This window comes from Cimex lectularius, unplaced genomic scaffold, assembly GCF_000648675.2.
Source record: "Cimex lectularius strain Harlan isolate CLEC.00 unplaced genomic scaffold, Clec_2.1 scaffold64, whole genome shotgun sequence".
NCBI classification, from domain to species: domain Eukaryota; kingdom Metazoa; phylum Arthropoda; class Insecta; order Hemiptera; family Cimicidae; genus Cimex; species Cimex lectularius.
In genome coordinates, this window is record NW_019392702.1 from 1598948 (window position 1) to 1621346 (window position 22399).

Sequence of the window (22399 nt, forward strand, 5' to 3'; positions counted from 1 at the left end):
TCACTCTCTCTCTCTCTCGCTCTCGCTCTTTTCGCACACACATCCATTCATTATCCAATTACACTCATTCCTCATTTGCTCTCTCCTTCTCACGACCTAAATTTGCGAGACTTTAAATAAAATAATATTAATTAATTAATTACTTCACTCTCACTCACTCACTCTCTCACTCTGTCTCTCTTCTCTCTCTCTCTCTCTCTCTCTCGCTCTCGCTCTTTTCGCACACACATCCTTCATTATCCGATGACACTCACTCACTCATTTACACACTCTCTCTTTCTCACGACCTAAATTTGCGATATTTTACATATAATAATATTAATTAATTAATTACTTCACTCTCTTTCACTCACTCTCTCTCACTCACTCTCTCTCTCTCCCTCCCTCCCACCCTCTCTCTCTCACTCTCGCTCTTTTCGCACACACATCCATTCATTATCCAATTACACTCATTCCTCATTTGCTCTCTCTTTCTCACGACCTAAATTTACGAGATTTTAAATAAAATAATATTAATTAATTAATTACTTCACTCTTACTCACTCTCTCTCTCTCTCTCTCTCTCTCTCTCCCTCCCTCCATCCCTTCCTCTCTCTCTCGCTCTCGCTCTTTTCGCACACACATCCATTCATTATCCGATGACACTCACTCACTCATTTACACACTCTCTCTTTCTAACGACCTAAATCTGCGAGATTTTTACATAATATAATATTAATTAATTAAATATCTCAGTCTTACTCACTCACTCTCTCTGTCACTCACACGTACTCAATTCAAGCACTCTCTCTCCTTTTCTTTTTTGCACGCACATCCATTCATTATCCAATTACACTCACTCCATTTCAGTCACATACACTCTCTCCCTCCACCCTCCCCCTCTCACTCACTATTTCTCTTTTTCGCACACACATCCATTCATTATCCAATGGCACTCACTCCATCATTTACTCTCTCTTTCACGACCTAAATTTGCGAGATTTTTAAATAAAATAATATTAATTAATTAATTCTGTCTCACTCACCCATTCTCTCTCTCTCTCTCTCTCTCTCTCTCTCCCTCTCCCTCTCTCTCTCTCTCTCTCTCTCTCTTTCTTTCTCTTTTTCGCACACACATACATCCGTTATCCAATTACACTCACTCTATTTCAGTCACACTCTCTCTCTTTCTCTCTCTCTCTCATCACTCATTATTTTCACTCTCACCCAATTACTTAATCATTTAATCTCATACATACATTTACATATGTACATCCATTTTAATCAGGTACGTTTGGGATATTATTGGAAAAGGTTTACCTATTAGTTGAAGGTTGGCTACAAATTTATACAAATGAAAATAAACACGGGCTAAAATAATTGAAATTTTATTTGAATTTATCATTTGATTCTTGTCTAACAGACCGATCAGTACGTTTCTCCATGGCATCGTGTAAAACACGGCAACGCCTGCTGTTTTATTCAAAATTTCAACTTTTCCCGTTCCCGTGTCATCGTCTTTATAAATTGTTATTATTGATTATCCACCAATACGACGAAGTGGGACTGGAGTTCACGAACCCCCCTATTTTTAGGTTGGACCTAACGTTCGTCAGATCCGATTCGAGTACATACAGAAAAATGTCTCCAGTTTCTCCCTCGCTGAAAATAATCGTTTAAATCTTCATTCGGCTTCATTAACAGAAGACGTTTAACCTTTTTGACTCTGAACTTAATTGGTCTGTCCTTCAAAACGACGCCACACGAGACATTTCAAAACTCAAAATTCTTCAACATCAGCCTGGAACCGACATTTTTTAATGTAAAACAAAATAAACACAAAGAAAGTTGATTATTATAAATAATGTTTCGATTCTTACAAAATAAATTAAAGAGAAAATTATTTTATTTTATATGTGTGAATGTTTTTTTTTTCCCTTAAAATATCTGTGTATAACAGAAAATCTTAATAGGAATTGTAGAGTTGAGTTCTTATCTCTAAATCAAACGTTGAATCATTGAATAATTTATAACAATAATAAAAACACAATTCTGAATCATTTTCAAGACATTCGATACGCATAAGGTGAGTGAGAGGTCGGTGAAAACAGATCACAACAAAAATAGAGCCTCTTAAACACCTATGGAGGTCAATCCTCTTCATTGATCTAGTTTAACATGAAACAATTCAAATTTTCAAACGGTGAACTTTTACTAGTTTCAGAACTATTAATCATTGGGTAATCTAGGCTTTTGACATCATTGAATCATTGATGGAAGGCAAAACTAATTGCATTAACGATAATTTTCCACCTAACAACAAAATATTTAACACAACGATAGAAGCCAACACATTAAGATAATTAAAGTATACAGGTACTTGATAAAAGTGGTTTCTGTTGAAATAAAAGTGATTTGGACATGAATGAAAAATTGATTTTATCGTAATTCAGGAGAAAGAAAATAGGTGTTACTCTGGGTTTATTGATTGATTGGTTTTACTTTCAGTGTGTTCTATTCTATTCATTTAAGAGCTGTCCCTTGGTACTGTCATTATTTGAATTTTTTTTCCAAAAGACAGTAGTAAGGCAGTCAGTTTCCTCTGGTTCTTTGCAAAATCAAGATATTGTTTGGTGCTAATTTTTCTCATGGCCATTGAGTCTGCAATGTCAAGAAACCTGTTAGTTTAAGTTTATTCTGCTTTCCTTGATGCATTCTGTATCTTTTTTCTTTTAAATCAGAAGATTCTTGGATTGCTTCCTCTTTTTCGCCATGTCTTTTTGTTCTGTTACTTTAACTTAATGCACAAGTGTTTAAGTCCTTTTAGAGGTGTGATAGTTTTTCTTACAATTAATTAAAGGTTTTAAGTTGAGATAAAAAAGTCAGTGTCATGAGCGGGATTTGAACCCATGACCTTCGGCTTGATACGCCGCTACTCTACCACTTGAGCTATCGTGATTTTGATCCCCTTGGGCACCAACTTCCCATCTCAACCCCACCTTTTGAATTTTCCCTCCTTTTTGCCAGTTTTCTTACAAGCTTGCTTCATTTCACATGTCCAGGAACCTAGTAACTCTAGAATACCAGACTTAAAATTTGGTCGTTTCCAATCATATTGGTCTTCCGATGCCCACTGCTTTAGTGATTCATATATGTGTCAACTTCTCGCCATGCTCAGTGCTGAGGCATACCAAAACACATAAGTATTGGCAGATCAAAATGATCATAACTGATCCAACTTCATTTATGTTTCAACAAGTTCATCACCCACAAACACCCCAAAAAAAATCTCACAACCTAAGTTATTTAGTTTTCCAGTTCAGGACCATATTTTTAGCTGATGTTCAAGTTTATGCCTCGGACCCAATAGTCTTTAGTTTGTATATTAAGTCGAGTACTTGAGTACTTTGGGTTTGAAAGATATTAGAGCCCATGACCATGGTTTCTCAGTACCTACTTAATTTTGGAACCAAACCGTTTTGGTTTTAAGGCTTGTCTAGAAGTGGCTGAATTCAAATACCTTGTTCATATCATCTCGTGTAGCAATTAATATCAGATATTATCTCATTAAGGTGGTCTTATGCTTTCATTTATGTTTTAACCCTTCTAGAATTTTTCTTCCTTTGTGGCTGTGGTTTTTATCGCTCCTGTGAAATAAAGTGGGTGTATAGGACAAGGATTGTAGCATTCATTGATGATTTGGTCCTCTTAGTCTACACCCCAAGCATTTAAAACCACGAATGAAGAATAATTTAAGTAAGAAGTTTAGACAAATTAAATTTAAAACAATGAAGAAGAAGAAAGAAAGGAAAAAGAGAAACTAGTATAGTATCAAAACCAAGTAAGAAAAGAGTGCAGAAAAAATTAAGGAGCAAAGAAAAATTTGAGCTATTTTCATTTACGATTATTGTGACATTTCCTCCTTGGTTGATGAACTAATTAATTTTTCTCATTGCTGATAATTTTGGTCTTCTTACCCTCACTGGGTTGGTCTGGCAAACGCGTTTTGGCATTTTGCCATCTTCAGTGTTGGAAGCTGTTCTAATAAATCGATATTATAAATCATAAAAAAGAGCACAAAGCTGCAAGACAAACAAACAACCTTGCTTGGCAAACATGCTGATCTGGCAGGCCAACACACTGAGGATAGGTAGACCAAAATTATCAGCAATGAGAAAATTGAGAGAATTTTTTATTATAGATGACTAGCAAATTAGGACAAACGAAATTAGGAAGGTTGAGATTACTAATGCCTTGATAACTAAACTAGAGTAAGAGTAATTTTTATGTGGGTTAAAATTCATTTCACTGATAACACAAATAGATTTTTAGGTAAAGATTAAGGTGAAATTAGTGTGTCAGGTCATAAATCATACAATGGAAAGAGATATAATCATTTGAAGTAGGTCGGAACAAAACTTTAGCCATCCAACTTGGCTGAAGCATCTTTGATCAAGTCAAAAATTTATAGTTTCTAATTCTAATAAAATATACGGCCTTGATTTTACCATCCTTGTAGTCATTAAATTTTTTCTTTGCGTATATGCAACATCATTGCAGGTTTTGGAGTATAAAAAGGTCTGTATATTAAAAAGAATTATTAATCCTGTTTTAGATCATGTAGATTTGATTAGAGCAGGAGTCCTAGTTGAGCTGCCTAGAGCACCTCACATTAAGCTTAAGACTTTTTACTATCCTGAAGCTTTATCAAGGACTCCCATGTGCTTCCTTCATACCCGAGCTTTTCCTTTCCCAAAAAATGGAATTTCAGCTTGTATAAGCCTTCTCAGCAATGTAGGGCATGTTCTGCTCTCTTCTTCTTCCTGACAAAATCCACTGAGTCCAGTTAGAACTCCAGCTCCTAGATCTTAGATTTTGTAGTTCTGTCGTTAGTTTCAGTGACGGCCTTTTGATGAGCTTTGCTGTGTGCCTCTGTCCTGGGCTACATTCCCTTGAACTTAGGACTTATTTTAAATCCATTGTCTTATTCCTCGTTTTTGACAGTTCGGTATGCCACAAAAGTGTTCAGTATCAATAGTTGTCCTCCTTGAACATTCCTTGGCCAATTTATATAGCCTCTTCATTCTCTTCTGCCTTATGTGCCCTGGTACCCAAATAATTTTGTTTTCTCTAATGCCTGGCAAGATCAAATTTTCTTTTGTGCATATGCAACTTTTTCTTTCCAGGTCAATGAATGTATTAAAAGATTTGTATATAAAAAAATTACTAATTCTGTTTTAGTTTAGATTATTTAATTATTGTCTTAATTGATCTAACTATTAAAGAGGGGGGCATAAGGCTGAGTGGTTAGGGTGTTCGGCTTGTGCTTATTAATTGATAACGGTATGAAAAATGTAAAGATATTTGATCCCTCATCTGCAACACCCAAGTTGACAGAAGTTAAGCTCACCTGTATGACGAATTATTTTCGACAATTCGAGAAACTGCGGATAAGAACAAATATATTAACCAATAATGTGTCAAGTGGCAGAGCTCATAGAAAACTATGCGGTTGAGATGGGAAGTTGGTGTCCGCTCGTGCCATTGACTTTTTTATCTCAACTAAAAACCTTAATTAATTGTAATATATCAAGCAGACCACGAAATTAGTGAATTTCATAGAAAAGTCGAAAAGGCCTTCAACTCGATCGATTATGGACAAATGTGGCTCATTCTGTAAAGTTATGGTATATCACTAACCAAGGATACAACTGTCAAGTGATCCATAAAGTAAAGTTTTCAGAACAGTTCAACGTGGACACAGGAGTTAAGCACGGATGCATCTTGTCACCCACCCTCTTTATCCTAGTAATGAATGCAACCATGTGCATATCCCAGGACGGAAGGAAAAGGATTTTGCTGACAACTGTCTTTTAGCACCAAGGATGTGACCTGCAAGCCCTACACTACAGCCAAAGGGGTAGCTTTAAAAATAAATGCTAAAAGAAGGAAATGAGAATAAACCCTAGAAGTTATAGCCAATCTGAATCAGTTGAACCTACCTAGGAAGCATGGTGTCAAAATTAGGAGGTACTGAGGATGATGTGAAAAGTAGAATTATGAAAGCCAACTGTGTATTTAGACAATTATATCTGAAATGAAGAACCATTCCAGGCGAACGAAACTTTGACTCTTCAACACAAATGTAAAATCCATCCTATTGGATCGTAGACTTAAAATTTTTTGTGTACCGCTGCCTGTGGCGGATTCACGGAATATGATAGCTTGACCAAATAAGCAACGCATTGCTCCGGAAAAGAACTGGGCGACTTCTCATACGTGCTGAAATATACAAAAGAAAATGGTCAAGAATAGGGCATAACTGAGAAAAAAGATATGGCATCGTCGAGAAAAGTGCTCTTTGGAGGAACCCACAAGAGTAATGTGACCATGGAGACAATCACTGGAAAAGGAACTTAGGATAGTCAAGAAGTCATGTAGAGAGGCCAAGAGTCTCTCTTAATAGAGACATATTGTAGAACTTTTTACTCGCCCTGTGATCCACTGTAACAGTCAGTAAAAAGAATAAGAAGACTATTTTTAAAGAAATGTAAGAACAAATATTAAACAAACCCCAGCAATCTAAAAGGGTGTCGAATAATAAACCAAAATGCAACTTAGTTTTGTATTACCATCAGATATTACAATAGAAAATATATTTTGCTTTTCCACAAACTCATTAAACATTGAATTACTTTTATTTATCTTTTTTTTATAGAAAGTTTATATAACATGTATTATGTAAACATCAAATAATAAATCTAACGTTTGAAATGTTTTAAAATCTTAGGAAGTCCTTAATATTTAGCTAAAAATATTTTAACTGCTATTTATTTACAAGTTTGATTATTTTTTAATTTTTTTTTTGTTATAATCTCTAATTTCAGTTTCAACTGAAAAGAAGATAAAATCTTTCCCAAATCCTAACAATCAAAGAAATTGTTTGTATATATATGTTTATACATATATATAAACATTTAAATACAGTGTGAACAAAGGTAACAATATATATTTATAATTTATAACAGTGAGTAATTATACATACAGTTTAACACTATTTCAACACTACAAGGCAGTGCTTGTATTTTTAAGTCAAGCAACAAAGCCTTTTTTGTTTTTCCTTTTTGTACAGTTTTACATATACAAATAACAAATTGATAAAAATCTCATACTTGTCATTTTGGAAGTTTTCTTTTGTGTTATTAGGGCTAGAAAATAAATCGCTAAGCGTTTTCTTTCATTAAAGACAATTTTCTTTTCTTCGCTTTGTAAAATCATAGTTTTTTTTAAAATATTTTTTTATTAGTGTGGTCAAAACAAAAGCCGGTTCTTAGCAATTTAGTTTTTACACAGCCATATTATATCACACATTTTAGAAGGATTTTTTTTTTTTGTGAAGTTTTTCTTGTGAACAAGTATGAGCTTTTTATTGAGGATATGGTTTTCCTTGGAAATTTCATCTGGCAAACTTCTAGATCTCGCGGTACAACCAGCAACCTTATAAAACTCTATTTTCTATCCCATTGTATTACACTTAAGGTAAGTCGTTTTATTAACATTATCAAATATTGTTTATTGTATATACAAACAATACATTATATAAAAATTATGTTAAGCAACACTGACTTCCTTTATGAAAGTTTATGTACACAAACCCTTTATTTTATTACAGGTCCTAAAATAAACAGGATGTGTATTTGCTAGTGTATCATGTGTCTTTTTTTAATAATAATAATAATAATAATAAAAAGAAATAAGGAAGCCCAATAAAATAAAACAATTCATTTATCAGGATTTGTATACTTGTGTCAAAATGTATACAGTGATCTTAAAATACAAACATTAATATTAATCACACAGCTGATTAACCAGTATCAGTATATAATATATATATTTTTTAGATCCAATTATGTAGTTAACCACTACAGATACAAAAATTAACTAGAAATATAGATTTCAGATTATTTATATAACATTTTGTCTCCCACAAGATCTGAGATGTTTGCTTGTATTTTATACCTTTACCTGGTAACCATTAAAAATATATGCAACCATGTTTACTACGAGCGCTTCTATAAAGAGTATTATAAATCAACAATAACAACGAAATTTAATAATAAACTAAAAAATTTAACCTGAAGGGGAGGGAGGGGGTGTTTAAAAAGATTAACACAAAACAAAAGAACAACGTGTGGAAGACGAATATTTACAAATCAAAAAACTGACTAGAATTTCAAAGGTAACATTTTTATTGTGCTTGACGTTACCACGAGCAAAAATTAAATTTATTGTCATTTATAAATAATGCTTTTGGGTCAGAAGGCCTTTGTTTATGAATAAATTTCAACTAATAAGAAAAATTTGAAATTTTTCAGGAAAACTAATTTTCACGTATTTTTTTTCTTATATAGTTATTAGTATCAAATGAAACAAAAATTATTCCAGCGCCTAATCTAATACACATTAGATCATATCTTTAATATATAGTGTGTATGAACAGAGATATGATCTCTATTTACAATGACTAACATAATGAAAATATTATATACATACAGCAATTATAGCAATCTATTCAGACTACATTTTTCTTTTTCTTATAGCTTATGAAATATAATTATAGTCTTATATTTTAATTTTAACATTCCTGTTTTCTTGAAAAAGTGATAACTCTTTCTAATATTAATTACTAATTAAAGCACAGTTTAACAGTATGTATTTACTGCGACTATTAAATTGTGCCATATATTTGAACAAATAGTGCATTCATTTTATGTTTAAAATTCTCTTTAGTCTTAGCCAAAGTTGAGGCTCTTAAGTTTACAAAACGTTTAAAACACACACAAAAAAAAAAAAAAAAAGAAATTAAAATAATATTTAAACCTTTCATTTTATTTTTAATGATTTGTTTTTAATAATATTCACTTTATATAATCTGTTACTTTTGAGTCCCAAATTTGGCCGTTACAAATTTAATTATAAAAAGGAAATTTCAACTAATGCAAGAATTCTCTAATCAATATCACAGAATCTTAAAGTTCTGCACAAGTTATTCTCTTTTATTTATTTATTTCTTTATTACTTTTGCTTAATTCCGAAGAAAAGATACATAAGAGGAGGTAGTTGAAGAAAAAGAAAACTAAATTGAGTACTTCATATTTGATACCATTTTTTGTCTTTGTACTTGAGCATTAGACCGTGGGCAGAGGACTGGAAAGTTTCCGCTTCATTCATCATCCTCGCCGTCCTCTCCTCGAGCTGGGACAATTTTTCCCCTCTTTCGACGACCATCTGGTGCGCTTTGGCGATCTCGCCGCAGGCCTTTTGAGAGTTTGAGTCGAGGCCTGCAATTCCGGGTATGTGTTTGGCAATCGTCCTCGAGGCTTTCCCGCTCGATGCTTCTCCAACTGGATTATTTTTAATAATGCGAAATCAATTAAATAATTAATTAATGTATCATTTGTAATATATATAATATTATATACATGAAATTTAAGATAAAAAGGTCAGTGATGCGATTGACATACAACGCAGGGTGAGTTTAACTTATGTTCCCTCCTATTCGTATTCATGATGTGAATGAAAAACAAACGTACAATGTACAAAATACTACAACTAATTTGGACATAAGGGACAGAACTGAGAAGAACCGTTCAATATCCATCGTATCCAAACCTTTCAATGTAAAGCTGAAGGTAAGCAAAGGAATATTTTATGGGAGTCTTTCTTGGCATGGCGCAAGCGTTCGACCACATATTCGTACTCCAGTACAAATTGAGGTGTATCCTTCCTACCCTTTAGTTAATCCTCCGTTCTTATCTAACAGAGCGGTTCTTTCAGGTCTGATAAGGATCTCTGAAAGGGGGAGTGCTAAAAGGCAGTGTGCTTGGACCAATACTGCAGATGTTTCCGCTACACCTACCACCCTCCTTGCATCCTTAGCTTGACAGCTTTACTGACTCAGATCCTGTGGTTGTTTCAGAGGATCTGCAGAGATATATCACATATATGACAAGTGCGACAATGGAAAATGAAGATAAATTGAACTCTGAAACAAATCTCCCCTCATTATCTTTTATAACAATCTTCCTATCCCCAAATCCTTTGGGGTCGTTACTTTTGGTTCAACCTAGATTCCCACTTAATATGAAATAAGTGCACAACTGAAATGACAAGACTCAAACAAATTTATCAGACGACCAAGCTATCGACAAAAAACAAACAATATACAAAATTACAATTAATTAAGGTTTTTAGTTGAGATAAAAAAGTCAATGGCACAAGTAAGATTCGAACCCACGATCTTCGGCGTGATACGCCACTGCTATACCACTTGACCTATCATGACCTCGATCCACTCGGACACTAACTTCCCATCTCAACCGCACCTTTTGCATTTTCCCACCTTTTGCATTTGTCGTCGAGAATCCAACCTGATTACACAACATTTGAAAAATGGCAAAAAGGAGGGAAAATTCAAAAGGAGTGGTTGAGATGGAAAATTGATGGCCGAGTGGATCGAGGTCACGATAGCTCAAGTGGTAGAGCAGCGGTGTATGAAGCCGAAGATCGTGGGTTCGAATCCCGCTCGTGCCATTGACTTTTTTATCTCAACAAAAAACCTTAATTAATTGTAATATATTAATTGGTCAAGCGGACCACGAAATTAGTGAATTTAATTCTTCTCAAAATGCAACTATAGCAATTTAGACATATAGACTAGAACTGTGTGAAACTCCCGTCTTTCAATATCCAACTAATCAAATCCTTTTAATCTCAAGTCTTCACATCCATTGGCAATTCTTCTATCTAAGGGAAAGCAAAGAGTGTTTGGAACTGCATTGAGGCCTGGCAAAAGTCAGCGACACTAATGACCTGACCCTGGCATGGGTCCCTGGACATTTGGGGCATAATACATTCCCGGAAGATAGCCATCTTCTTTGACAGTGAGGCAGTGCTAAAAGTAAAGGCCCTAGACTCATGCGAGATGAAGTCAGAGTGTTTGGAACTGCATTGAGGCCTGGCAAAAGTCAGCGACACTAACAAAAAACCTGTCCCTGGCATGGGTCACTGGGCATTCGGGCTTAGAGGCAACAAAAAGGTTGACATGAGGGCCAAAAAGGGAGACAACATGGCCCAGAACCCTACTGCAGCCTAGCAGCCTGCCACAAAAGAGGATATATCTTAAAATGGATCGGTTAATGAGTCCAAAACCTGGTGGAACAATTCCACAGTATGAGGCACGCGAAGAGATTCATAGAAGGACCATCTGCAAAACTTACAAAATAATTACTGGAAGGCAACCGCAAACGAAACAGGATTCTGGTTGGACTCCTGACAGGGCACTGCCACTTAAGAAAGCACATGCATCGGATAGGAGTACAGGCAGAAGAAACACTGTGCAGATACTGCCAGGAAGAGGAGTCCACCGAAGAACACATTTTAGGTTTCTGCGAAGGTCTATGTAGGTGCAGGTTCTTTCAACTAGGACAAGAAAAACCACAAGCAAGACCCTACACCAAGGAACCGTTGGCAAAGCTGTGGAGTCTGATTAATAACCTGAAGCTGGCCAGTGGGTTGTAATTAACAGAGGAGCACAACAGATCTAATTAAGTCGAGGTGCAGTAGGCCTTGTGGCCGCCTCTCTTATCCCTATCCCTATCTTTTACTTCCATTATAAATGCTCTGTATTGTCTCCAATAGTGCCCTCCACAACGATCATAAAATCTCAGTTGTCCAAAAATTTACCAAGTTCCATAATTATCTCTCCCATCATCCCCTAATAGTCTTACCCAGGCTTTGTCCAGCAGATCTCATCCTTACAATCCCATAAAGCGTCTCAAGAGGAAATGGCCACCTTTTACCTCCTTTCCGAGGAGTGATAGTGAAGTGTAATTTGCCAACTGAAGTGGGAGAATAATATTGGCTATTTACTCACCTCAATTAATAGTTGTAAATAGTAAATATCTCTGTATGTCATGAAGTTATATATTGTAAACAGAAATTGCAGAATGCAATAAAATATTTTTAAAAATGGTTTTTATGAATAAAAAAGATCTAACTCACAAGATAATGTGATATGTACAAGAAACTTAACTATTTCAAAGTCCAAAATAATATTTTTTCCCAGGGGCAATCTCATCGATATTGTAAATGAATACAAATATTTAGGAGTCATATTTACCCTGAGACTCTCTTGGCCAAAGCACTTCTCTTGGAAAGCGTCAGTGGCTAAATTAGGTCTAAATAATACATGGTCAGCCTTCTTACTCAAAGAAACTATCCCTATTAAAATCAAGTTTAATATTTTTAAGGCGATAAGTCGTGCAATTCTGTGCTATGGCTGTCAAATGTGGGGATACCAGAGGTTCGAAACAATAGAAAAAGTGCAACATTTTTTGTAAGAAAGTTATTCACATTGCCATCTGGTACACCAAACTATATATTATATTTATGGATTTATTTTTGGTGTATGCGCTTAAGCTTCACTACTCCTATATTGTGAAAGTTCTGATGTCTCCCGATACTAGCTACTCACAAATAACATCTTTGGCAGTAATAAAGATTAATATTTCATGGTTCGCACACTGGAAATATTTGTTTGAAAAGTACAACTTGCCCTTCCTCATATCCTTGGACAACCTCTGTGACTGGCATAATTATTTTTCAGTTCTTATCAATCAAATTAAAAAACAACATCACAAAGAATGTCACGTGTCCAAGCATCTCTCACTTTACAAGGAGGTACAAATTTCTCCTGCATTGTTCGACATGAAGATAATTTTGACGGTCTTTGTCTCAATGAGTTGGGATTGCTGTTTAAGCTAAGAAGTGAGGTTTTATATAGTAGTTTTATAGTTTTATAAAGTATTATTATTATTAACAAAATATTTTTTAAAAATGTCTCTTATGAGTAAAAAAGATCTAACTCACAAGATAATGGTATGATACTCATCAATGTACATTTTTTTAATGGTTTTTTGATGCTGAATTCAATCATGCAAATGGTATTTTATTTTAAGCAACCATTTTTAACTTATTTGCAAAAAACTGTTTTTTGCACAGTAAATTACTTACTCATGGTACAGAAATAAAAAGAAAAAAAGGAACAAATAATAGAAATAGGTGGAATATAAGTTAAACTCACCCTATACATTGGTTACGTATGTGTATTAATTAATTATTAATTAATTTTAAAGCAATGGTATGATTTTGAATTCAGTAATACTTACACAATTCTTCTCGGTCCAGAGATCTCGCTCCTCCACCGAACAATCCTTTGAAAAAACTCTCTTTTGGTGGCTCGGGCATATCATGGGGGAGAAAAAGTTCCCCGACCATCTCACTAAGACTAGAACTGTGTCAATGCTCAATTATCACGATGATCACGAACATTATAATTTTTCTATGAAACAATTTACAAACCAAAAATCGGCGGAGACTGAAAACTTCTGTATTTCAGTCGGCGAGCATAGATATAATCCATTGCCATGATTGCTAAAAGAAAATGTTCTCGCGATTCTGTAAAAGAAAGGGGGACAAATTTCAAAACCTGCCCTTTGGTTTTGGTCTACATCAAATTATAGCCCTTTTCAAAGAAAATCTAATACAAAACTCTGTAAAAATGTAAAAATTAAAAAAAAAAGTTGTACTCATTAAATTATGGAGCGGGCCGTGTATATGTATACGTGTCAATGTCCATTGTTTTTTTTTTTTAATTTTATTAATTTTTTTATAGTTTTTCAATTAGGAGTAACAAATGTAAATGTATTGAAAAATTCAAGGGAAAATTGTGCTTATAAAAATTTTAAAGTGCTTTTATTATTAGATTTTTAAGAAGAAAAAAAAGGGCATAATTTAGATAGAAGAGAGTGAGAAGTAATTGTCTCTTCAAAGCATAACGACACAACATGCAAATTCCAACTCAATTATTAAAATTACAATATTTCTGCCATGTATTGTAATATCAAAGATGCACAAGATTTCATGCAGATCAAGTTATCGGTTTCTATACATAAATATATACATTTACAAAGAAGTTGCAGTATTAATCAAGGAAATTGAATACCACCAGAAATTAAAAAAAAAAAAAAAAAAAAAAAAAAAAAACAGATTTACATTAACTAAACAAAAACTATATGTACAAATTTCTAACTAGATGTTAGTGTAGTGGTGGAAGTAGTTAAAGATTACGTTCCAAACAGTAGGAGAGCAAACAAAGAAGACAAAAAGAAAAAATAGTCAAATCAATATTTAATAAAAAAGCAAAGGTAGACATATGCTGTTTGTATTTTATTTATTATAATGTAGTGTTGTATGTACAAGTCGCATACACGTGCCTTTTCAATTACTAAATAAAATATTGACAAAATGAAAAAAGAATTATGAGCACGTGTATGCCATAAAGTAATGTGTGGCCCACTTACTGGTCTGTATCCTCATTGACAAACATCTGTTGCCCCCAAATGGACAACATTGGGTCAACTATGCCCGGTTTCCGTGTCTGAAAACTAAACCCAACCTATGTTATCTTGCCTTTCACCAATTTTTCTTAATTTTTCTTCTTTAGTTTTATTTTATTTGTATTTTTTGGACTTTGGTGTATTTTAAAATATCTTGGATGTGGCAACTGGTGTAAGCAAAATTCAAAAATTTAAAAAAAAATTTACTTGGGGAGGAAAAAGTATTAGTGTAGAGTAGGAATTTTGTTATGGCGAAATTTTCTCTACACCGCTAATATATTTTCATCCCACAAGAATAATTAGATAATAATAGTTTTTCACTTAAACAAATTTAACGGATTGTACCCCTGACTTGTTAAAAAAAAAGTGTTTTCTGTTTAAAAAAAGTCATGGAATTTTCTAAACTCAAAATATTTGAATTTATCTAAAAACTATTTATTTAAAAATTAATTTGCTGCATGCCAAAATTTTAAATATATTTTAAAAACTGAATTTAATTATTCTATAATGTTATCAATTAAATTAGAAAAAGTTCAGAGTTCAAATAAGCAAAGTAAAAAGAAAATTTGTATAATAATTATAATAGTTTTACATGCTATAACATTAGCAAAACTTCAAAAAAATATAGAAATAAATATCAATGGTAAAAAAATAAATAAATAGAACAAATTAAAAATAGCATTTTAGCAAGCAGCTATCGTTTTTAACAATGTTAAAAATTTAATCCATGATTAATATTTATGTATTCGAAATCATATTGTGCGTTTACACTATTATTTAAATTATGACAGAATTTTTTTTTTTGTTATTTTAATGTTATTTAGGGCAAGATGGTCACACATAAAATACACTGTACATGTAAACACACACTCTCCCACACAAAAACAATGTGCCAGGTTTACGATTAAAGATGTTTAATTAAACATAAGAAAAAAGCAATTATGATTAAATTGGATAGATGGAAACTAAGAGGGAATGGTGAAAATGAAATGCAGTGTCATTTTTTTTAAAACTATCAAGTAAATGTGCCTTGTACATAATATAAGCGATAGAAACACTCTACTGGAAAAACACACTATTTTCAATATTTTTTATATGCTAATATTGTGAGAACACTGTGCTCGTAAATCGTGTAACATATGGAAATACTAAGTTACAATTAGTCCTGTATTCAATAATTGTGACGTCTGTTTACTCCATTGCTTACCCCAACAAGTTTTAGTCAAAAGGCATTTTGTGTTCAATATAATTTTAAAAACATCAGGTTATGCTAAAATCGTAAATTGCAAAATGGAGGGTGGGAAAAAGCGAAAATCAAATTATGTAAAATTGTGTGTACCAATGGCATTGATTAAAATTTTACCTTGAAAAAATATCTAAGACAGTTTTTCTTTGTTAAATAAACATTTATAGTTTATAATATGCACAAAAATAGGCCAATTTTGATATTAATATTATTTTTTCTCACAAAAGTTTTTAAAATGAATGATCATATGTAAAAATATACTTTAATATAAATAAAAATAAATCTTTATACCCTCCCCATGAAAAAGATTGCAACACCTTTAAATCTGTATAATTTTTAGTTTCTGACTACCAATGTTTTGTTTATATTAATAATCATACAGAAGGGCTTTACGTCCAACACATTGGGTTTGTTCACGAGGGGTCAAACCACTTTATAATACTTTTTTCATACTATAATCCATTAAAAAAAAACAGGATTTGAACCCAGAACTTCCAGCTTGGCTTGAATCAGACACCCTAAACATTCTGCCATCACGGTTATTTCTATTTCTTTAATAGTTGAACACTGGTGTTAATTAAATATTAGGGGATGGAGTATTAATGAGATCTTTTTCTGGATTAGTAAATTTTTTGGTATGCAAATCTTTTAATATATTCAAGACCTGCAAAGACAAAAAGTTACATGTGCACGAAGAATGGCCTTATCAGACATTAGGGAAATCAACAAAATTAATATATATATTTTTTTAACTTGATCCACTCTATTCCACAGACGGAGGCAACCAAAAACACTTTCACAAGTAGTCTTTATTTTAAACAAAAGTATCGATTGTAGGGTGCTGCCCACTGCCCAGGTTGTCCCTGCTGGGGAATAGAGTGGATCAAGATACAACAAATAAATTTTAATAACAACTTACAGAATAGAAAACAATATAGTTTTTGTTTTTTAATTATTTGGGTACCAGGGCACAGAGAGGCAATGAAGAGACCGATAAATTGGACAAGGAAAGTTCGATGAGGACACCTAATAGCACTGAACCCTTTTGTGGCAAACCAAGCTGCCAAAAATGTGGATCCATCAAACATGGATTAAAAATAAGTCCACCGTTCAATGGAAATATAGACAGAAGCGAAAAAGTTCATCAATAGACCATCAAAGAAACTAACATGTAGGATGTGTTTGGACATAATAAATATTGCACACTGCAGATATAGTCAGGAAGAAGAAGTGACTGCAGAACAGTCCTTAGTGCAAAGGCTTATGTAGGCTGAGATTTCTGCTCATGGGAGAGGATAAGCCCGGGCATGAAGGATACACATGGGATTCCTTGTGGATCTGGTTAAAAGTCTTAATCGTAAAGCTCAATCATAGGTTTAGACCACAATGAAAATGCACATAGAACAATATTGTTCATGCAGTTAGTAAAGAGGCTAATTCCTCCAATTTAACCTACATAATCTAAAACTGATTTATATAAGCTCAACTCTGCACTTGCATGTACATACATGCACAGAGTTGAGTTCATTTTTATAATTTACATTGAATTTCTGGTGGGCGTCAAGAAGTTTTGGCAGTCTGGGGTCAGACCTCGATCTTATTTGTCCAGTAGTTGAAATTGGGCTCCAAAGGCTCCCAACCAGTGTCTGCTCCCATCTGTGTTTCTGTAACTTTGCAAGGCCTATTCTTAATCAGGTGAGGATCATCCCTCTCCTACGAGACATATCTTTCAAGGGCAATCTTGAGACGTGAGTAACTGGAGGTTAATGAAAACAAGACGGCTAAAGCCATGAGGTTTCAACTTTCTGTCATGACCCAGCAATCTGGCACATTAATACTTCTTTATTACATTTTTAGTGTCAAAGGGCTAGATCATAGATGATATAGACCTCTAGACCTAAGTGTCCAGGTACCCTGACAAAGATCACCGTTTTGCCTTGACATTCCAGTTTTGGTATTTCTGATTAGCTGAACACCCATCAACATCCAAATCCTTGAGTGGACCAGCAAGAAATCCAGGTCTTAACCCAATCAAAACCTGGACAGACAGAACAGACAGGTTCAATCGCAGGATCAACCCACTACTACCCTCGAAACGCTAAAGGGTTGGAGAAGCGAGACAACATACCTCAGAATTTTCTACAAAAATCTTTGAGTATGCCAAAAAGGATAGAAGCGGCCATTAAAGCCAGAGAGGGGCTTTTATTAAATGCCATTTTAAATTTTAAAAATAAATAAACCAGTTGTATGTTCAGCTTAAAAAAATGAAATGTTTTCTAAAAAACTTTTTGATTTGTGTAAAACTATATGTTTTTGTAAAATACACAGAATCTAAGCGTGTTGCGACTTTTTAGACGGGAAGTATATTTATGTGATTTTAAGAGACAAACCATCTGCCAAAAGAAACCTTATTTTATAGAAAATCAATTAGAAATGATAATAAAGTAAGGATAATTTAACCAAGGGACATTTGTATTCCCAGGGGCACAATCCAGTTGTAAAATGATCATACTGTATGAACACAGACAATATATAATAGTTGTTAAATGTACGTGATCTCGTAAAAATGGAAAATTTTATTAACCTCTTAGCTACTCTCTCTTTACTTGGTATCTATACAGCAACGTTTATTGTTAAGATTGTGTAATTATACGGTACATCAGTTTACATTCTCCTTGAATGGGTTTGTAAACTAGCCGATTATATTTTACACATGAAACCTGATCTTCTTGTCAGTAGCCAACATTTGTCAAAACTGATTCTGGAAGTTTATTAAAAAATGTATAAATGATAGTTCTGATAAGTCAAAAGAAACTCAAAATTCCTTACACAGCTTCAAAAATAACATGTGCCACTTAAATGGAGCATAATTTAAAATATGACATAAATGCCATTATAATGTTGTAAACTTGAGAAATGGCCTGGAAAAAGTAAAAGTTGTTGCTTTTAGTAACTAAGAGGTTAAAAGTTTAAATCCTGTACAATTTAGTTCAAACAAACCGACTTTTTTCAACCACTCTTCACTTGGTACACTTTCCTGTGTCAACATTTAATTTTTGAAAAGTAGTTATGTCGAAAGTTTATTGTGCCATGAGAGATTACTAATTTTTTTTTTTTTTTCAATTAGTATTGTGATCAAAACGCATGCTGAAAAGAAAGTGCTTTTGATCTTATTCATGCCATTTCATTAGTTGCTTTTTCTTTTGACTTGTAAAATTTGTTAGTTATTTTTAAAAAAAAGAGAAAAGGAGTAGATATTGTAAAAAAGCTTTCTCGGCAAGTGAAAGCGTTACCTTAAATCGGCCAACGGGAGAAAATCTGTGTCGATCAAAGTCCGAAGACTCGGTAAACTGTAAGCGACGATATGGCCGTTTGAAATGTAACAAACCAAACAGACGCTTTCTGTAACATCCGATAAAATTAATATTTAAGCGTATAAATTTACTAGATCGGACAACCTTTAAGAGAAATAATTTCAGCTTTCACTACAAAATCAGTTTCAGTTATTTGCTGCTTGTATACGATGTTATGGGAAGGAAGAGCAGCGACGATTGCCTGTTTTTCACTTACGATCACCACAAACTGTCTATCACAACTGCTGACTTCCCCGATTGCAGTGCCAGGAGGAGACATCCTGCTATTGCTATTTGCTCTAGAGGATCCTGAAACGAAACAAAATTTAAAATAAAAAGTCTGAAAAGAATAAAATGAATAAATATACTCACGGCTTTGTTTTTCTTTACTTTCGTCTTTCCAACTTTCGAATGTGTAAGGAATTAAAGCACCATTGCAATCAAGGAAAGACATGGTTAAAATGGACCCTTTTAAGCGAAACATTGTGCCTGGAAATTATTTTTTAGTGGTGTAAGTAGTCGTTAGATTTTTTTCTGCAAATATTATTTATTACCGAATGGCCCAACAGCAACAGGGTGAGTCAGTCTAATATCAGATGAAGGTACGTTGAGCATCACAGTCAAAACTGATCCAAGGCTTGTGCCAAACCACAGAGTAGGGAATGTCGAAGGGTCTGCATTTATATTTAAAAAAAAAAAATTAAAATATTTTCCAACAATTTTATTTTCAAATTTTATACCTGATTTTTTTGTATATGAATCCGCAAATGTAATGCACTGAACAGCTTCTGAACTTATATTCTCTAGGCTTGACATACTAGAACTTCTTGATCTTGAAAATGAACTGTCTAATTTATCTGTAAACATTTAAAACTGAAATGAGACTATGGGAAGTTCAACTGTGTACCATTTAAAACACAAACAAAATATTCTATTTTCAATTTTTTTTGTAATTATATCAAAATAACTAATCTATATATATTTTAACCAAAAGACATGCAAAACATGCAATTATTTAATTCAAAATAAATCTTGCTGTATTTTATGATTTTATAAAATTATGCATACGACAAATTTATGCAGAAATTAATTTAATACTTACAAATGATTAGGGCCCCATTAAAAATTAAATTAATGGGGTAAAACAGGACTTAATTTTCAACAATAAGGAAATCGATTGGAAGTGGAAAGTGTTTTGTAACCTCCATCGAAATTACATCTTTTTGCAAAAAAAAGTAATTCGACTAAGAGTAATCACGATCAAAAAGCATTCTCTGTTCTGCGGGTATGAAAACTTACATCTTCCACATAATATTTTCTTTTCCCATTTTTTTAAAAATTCAATTAAAGATGGATAAGTGTTCGATTAAATATTGTTAATGTACACAAAACTGCATGTTGATGGAATACTCTAAATTGTGGTTTCAGACTCAAGAATTTAAATGCCTGAATAATTGACTAAGATTTATGTTAGCCACTGTATATTTAACCCTTAACGCCACAGGTTTGTCTGTTGAATGCGTGGTTGACATACCAACTACCCCGTTTTTAAATGCTTACTAATTTTTTCAACATTCAAAAATTTAAATAATGTTAATGAGTGGTGGCGAATTAAACGATTATTTATTTAACAAGATGGAAAGAACAAAATGTTATGAACATTGTTGTAGAATGCACTCTTTACAAAAATTGTAAAGAAATAATGCAAAGTTCCTGATGCAAAAATATGCCAAAGGCGACAGCTCCCGAGCCAACCGGAGCCTGGCAGACCTACTTTGCCGGATACTTTGAACTGTCGCCACTTTTGCATCTCACAGACTAGCTAACTTTTAAGAAATGGAAAGAAGAAACTTGACTAGACCTTAAAATACTGGCTGAGATTTAGTTGTTGCATCTGGCTTGCACGAAACCAAACTAGCTAGGAAATATATCGTGTAGTGTTGAGGGTTAAGAATGACTAAGATTGTTAATATGTCTACGCTGGTCCCCATCTTTCTAAGTTGTTTGTAAAGTAAAAACAAAAATAATTTAAATGACCATACAAAAACGGCTGTAAATCGGACGGGGCGATCACCCAGTTGATCTGAGATTTAGTTGTTTGTCTGGCTAGTGCAAAACCAAAAGTTGTGTCAAAACTATGAAAGACAAACCTGTGGTTTTGAGGATTAATCAATAAACTTACTGAAAAGATAATAGTAGTGACAGAGAGGTAAATATTGAGCCATTGAACAAAAATAAAATGTGCACTTATTCTGTTAATGATTGTGTTAGAGATGTCGACTCAAATTTCCTAAAACTGAGAACCACAATATATAATATTTTCCAAAAACTGATGATTGGTCACAACATTATTGATCAATAATGCAATTCTCTATTGCGCAATATCAATTTTAGCATCCTGGAACTGTACACATACATTTTGAACGAGTGAAAGGTATCAAAAAAAAAATTCTAACAATCCTCATATAAAGGTTGATGAAATGATAAAATATATGTCTCAGGGATGTATTATGTGAAAAAATAGCTAAATAAAAACTTACAATGTGTACGATTCCATTGTTCTAATATAAGCCAAAACACCAGCGCAGTAGCCAAGCATGAAACCCAAGATCAGCCAATTTATTGTACAATATTATGAGTAAAAATTGTATATTGTAATATTGTGAGGGTTCTTTTTTTCTTTTTTTGCTTTTTAATGAGGTGTAGGAAAAAGGAAAATGAAAAGTAAGATGTGGGAGAAGTATAAAGAACTGGCATGCATTGAACAAGCAAGCAAAAGCATAAAAAATAAATGAAAATGTTTTGTTTTCACAACAGTAACAGAAAGTTATAGATAGAAAATAGTTTTACATAAATGCCTGCGGTTATTTTCTGTTGTGTGAGAAAAAAATGAAACATTGTAAATAAACCAATAAAGAAAAAAGTATGAAAAATTCTCAATAAGTTGTTATATTGAGTAACAGTGCTGTGATTAAATAAATAAACGTTAAAATTAAACAGAAGTGCAGATTTTTGATTGACAAATATAATTTCAGTCAGATATAAATATGTTTTCACAAAATTGACACTTATGTTCACCCTTTCCATTTCAATGTTTAGTAACTGAAGAAACACACAATTCAAAGAAAAAAGATGTTTTATGCCATGTGCAACATACTGCATAATGATGATGCAGAGTACATGGTGTTAATTAGACTCATTTATAATTTTTAGAATAATTTTGTACATTGTTTAAATATTTGTCACTGGATTAAAAAAAAACATTAATAACAATTCTTTTAAAAATATTATTATTGCGTTATTCTTACATAACGCATTGAAGATTTTTTCTTTTAAATTTTGTGTTTACAAAATTAGAAATG

At 33.2% G+C, this 22399-nt stretch overlaps 1 protein-coding gene and 1 non-coding gene across 7 annotated transcripts in view; one reads left to right on the forward strand and one right to left on the reverse strand.

Moving 5' to 3' along the window:
- Positions 1-7321: 7321 nt before the first annotated feature.
- Positions 7322-22399, reverse strand: part of LOC106672482 (syntaxin-binding protein 5) — a 160470-nt gene continuing 145392 nt past the window's right edge. For 2 of the 6 annotated variants that reach the window (XM_014403949.2, XM_014403944.2), the window contains exons 15-22: positions 19778-19894; positions 19592-19711; positions 19143-19526; positions 18978-19086; positions 14403-14486; positions 13402-13497; positions 13209-13333; positions 7322-9383 (exon numbers count right to left, since the gene is read on the reverse strand). In XM_014403949.2, the coding sequence (XP_014259435.1) occupies positions 9130-9383; positions 13209-13333; positions 13402-13497; positions 14403-14486; positions 18978-19086; positions 19143-19526; positions 19592-19711; positions 19778-19894 (1289 nt within the window). In that variant the 3' untranslated portion in view covers positions 7322-9129. Of the gene's footprint in view, positions 9384-13208; positions 13334-13401; positions 13498-14402; positions 14487-17225; positions 17355-18977; positions 19087-19142; positions 19527-19591; positions 19712-19777; positions 19895-22399 lie in introns of those variants that run through there. The other 4 variants (XM_024226173.1, XM_014403948.2, XR_002910125.1 and 1 more) reach the window with 4 other exon arrangements.
- On the forward strand, positions 10500-10572 carry Trnah-aug. The gene has a single exon. It is a non-coding gene; the product is annotated as a tRNA-His (tRNA).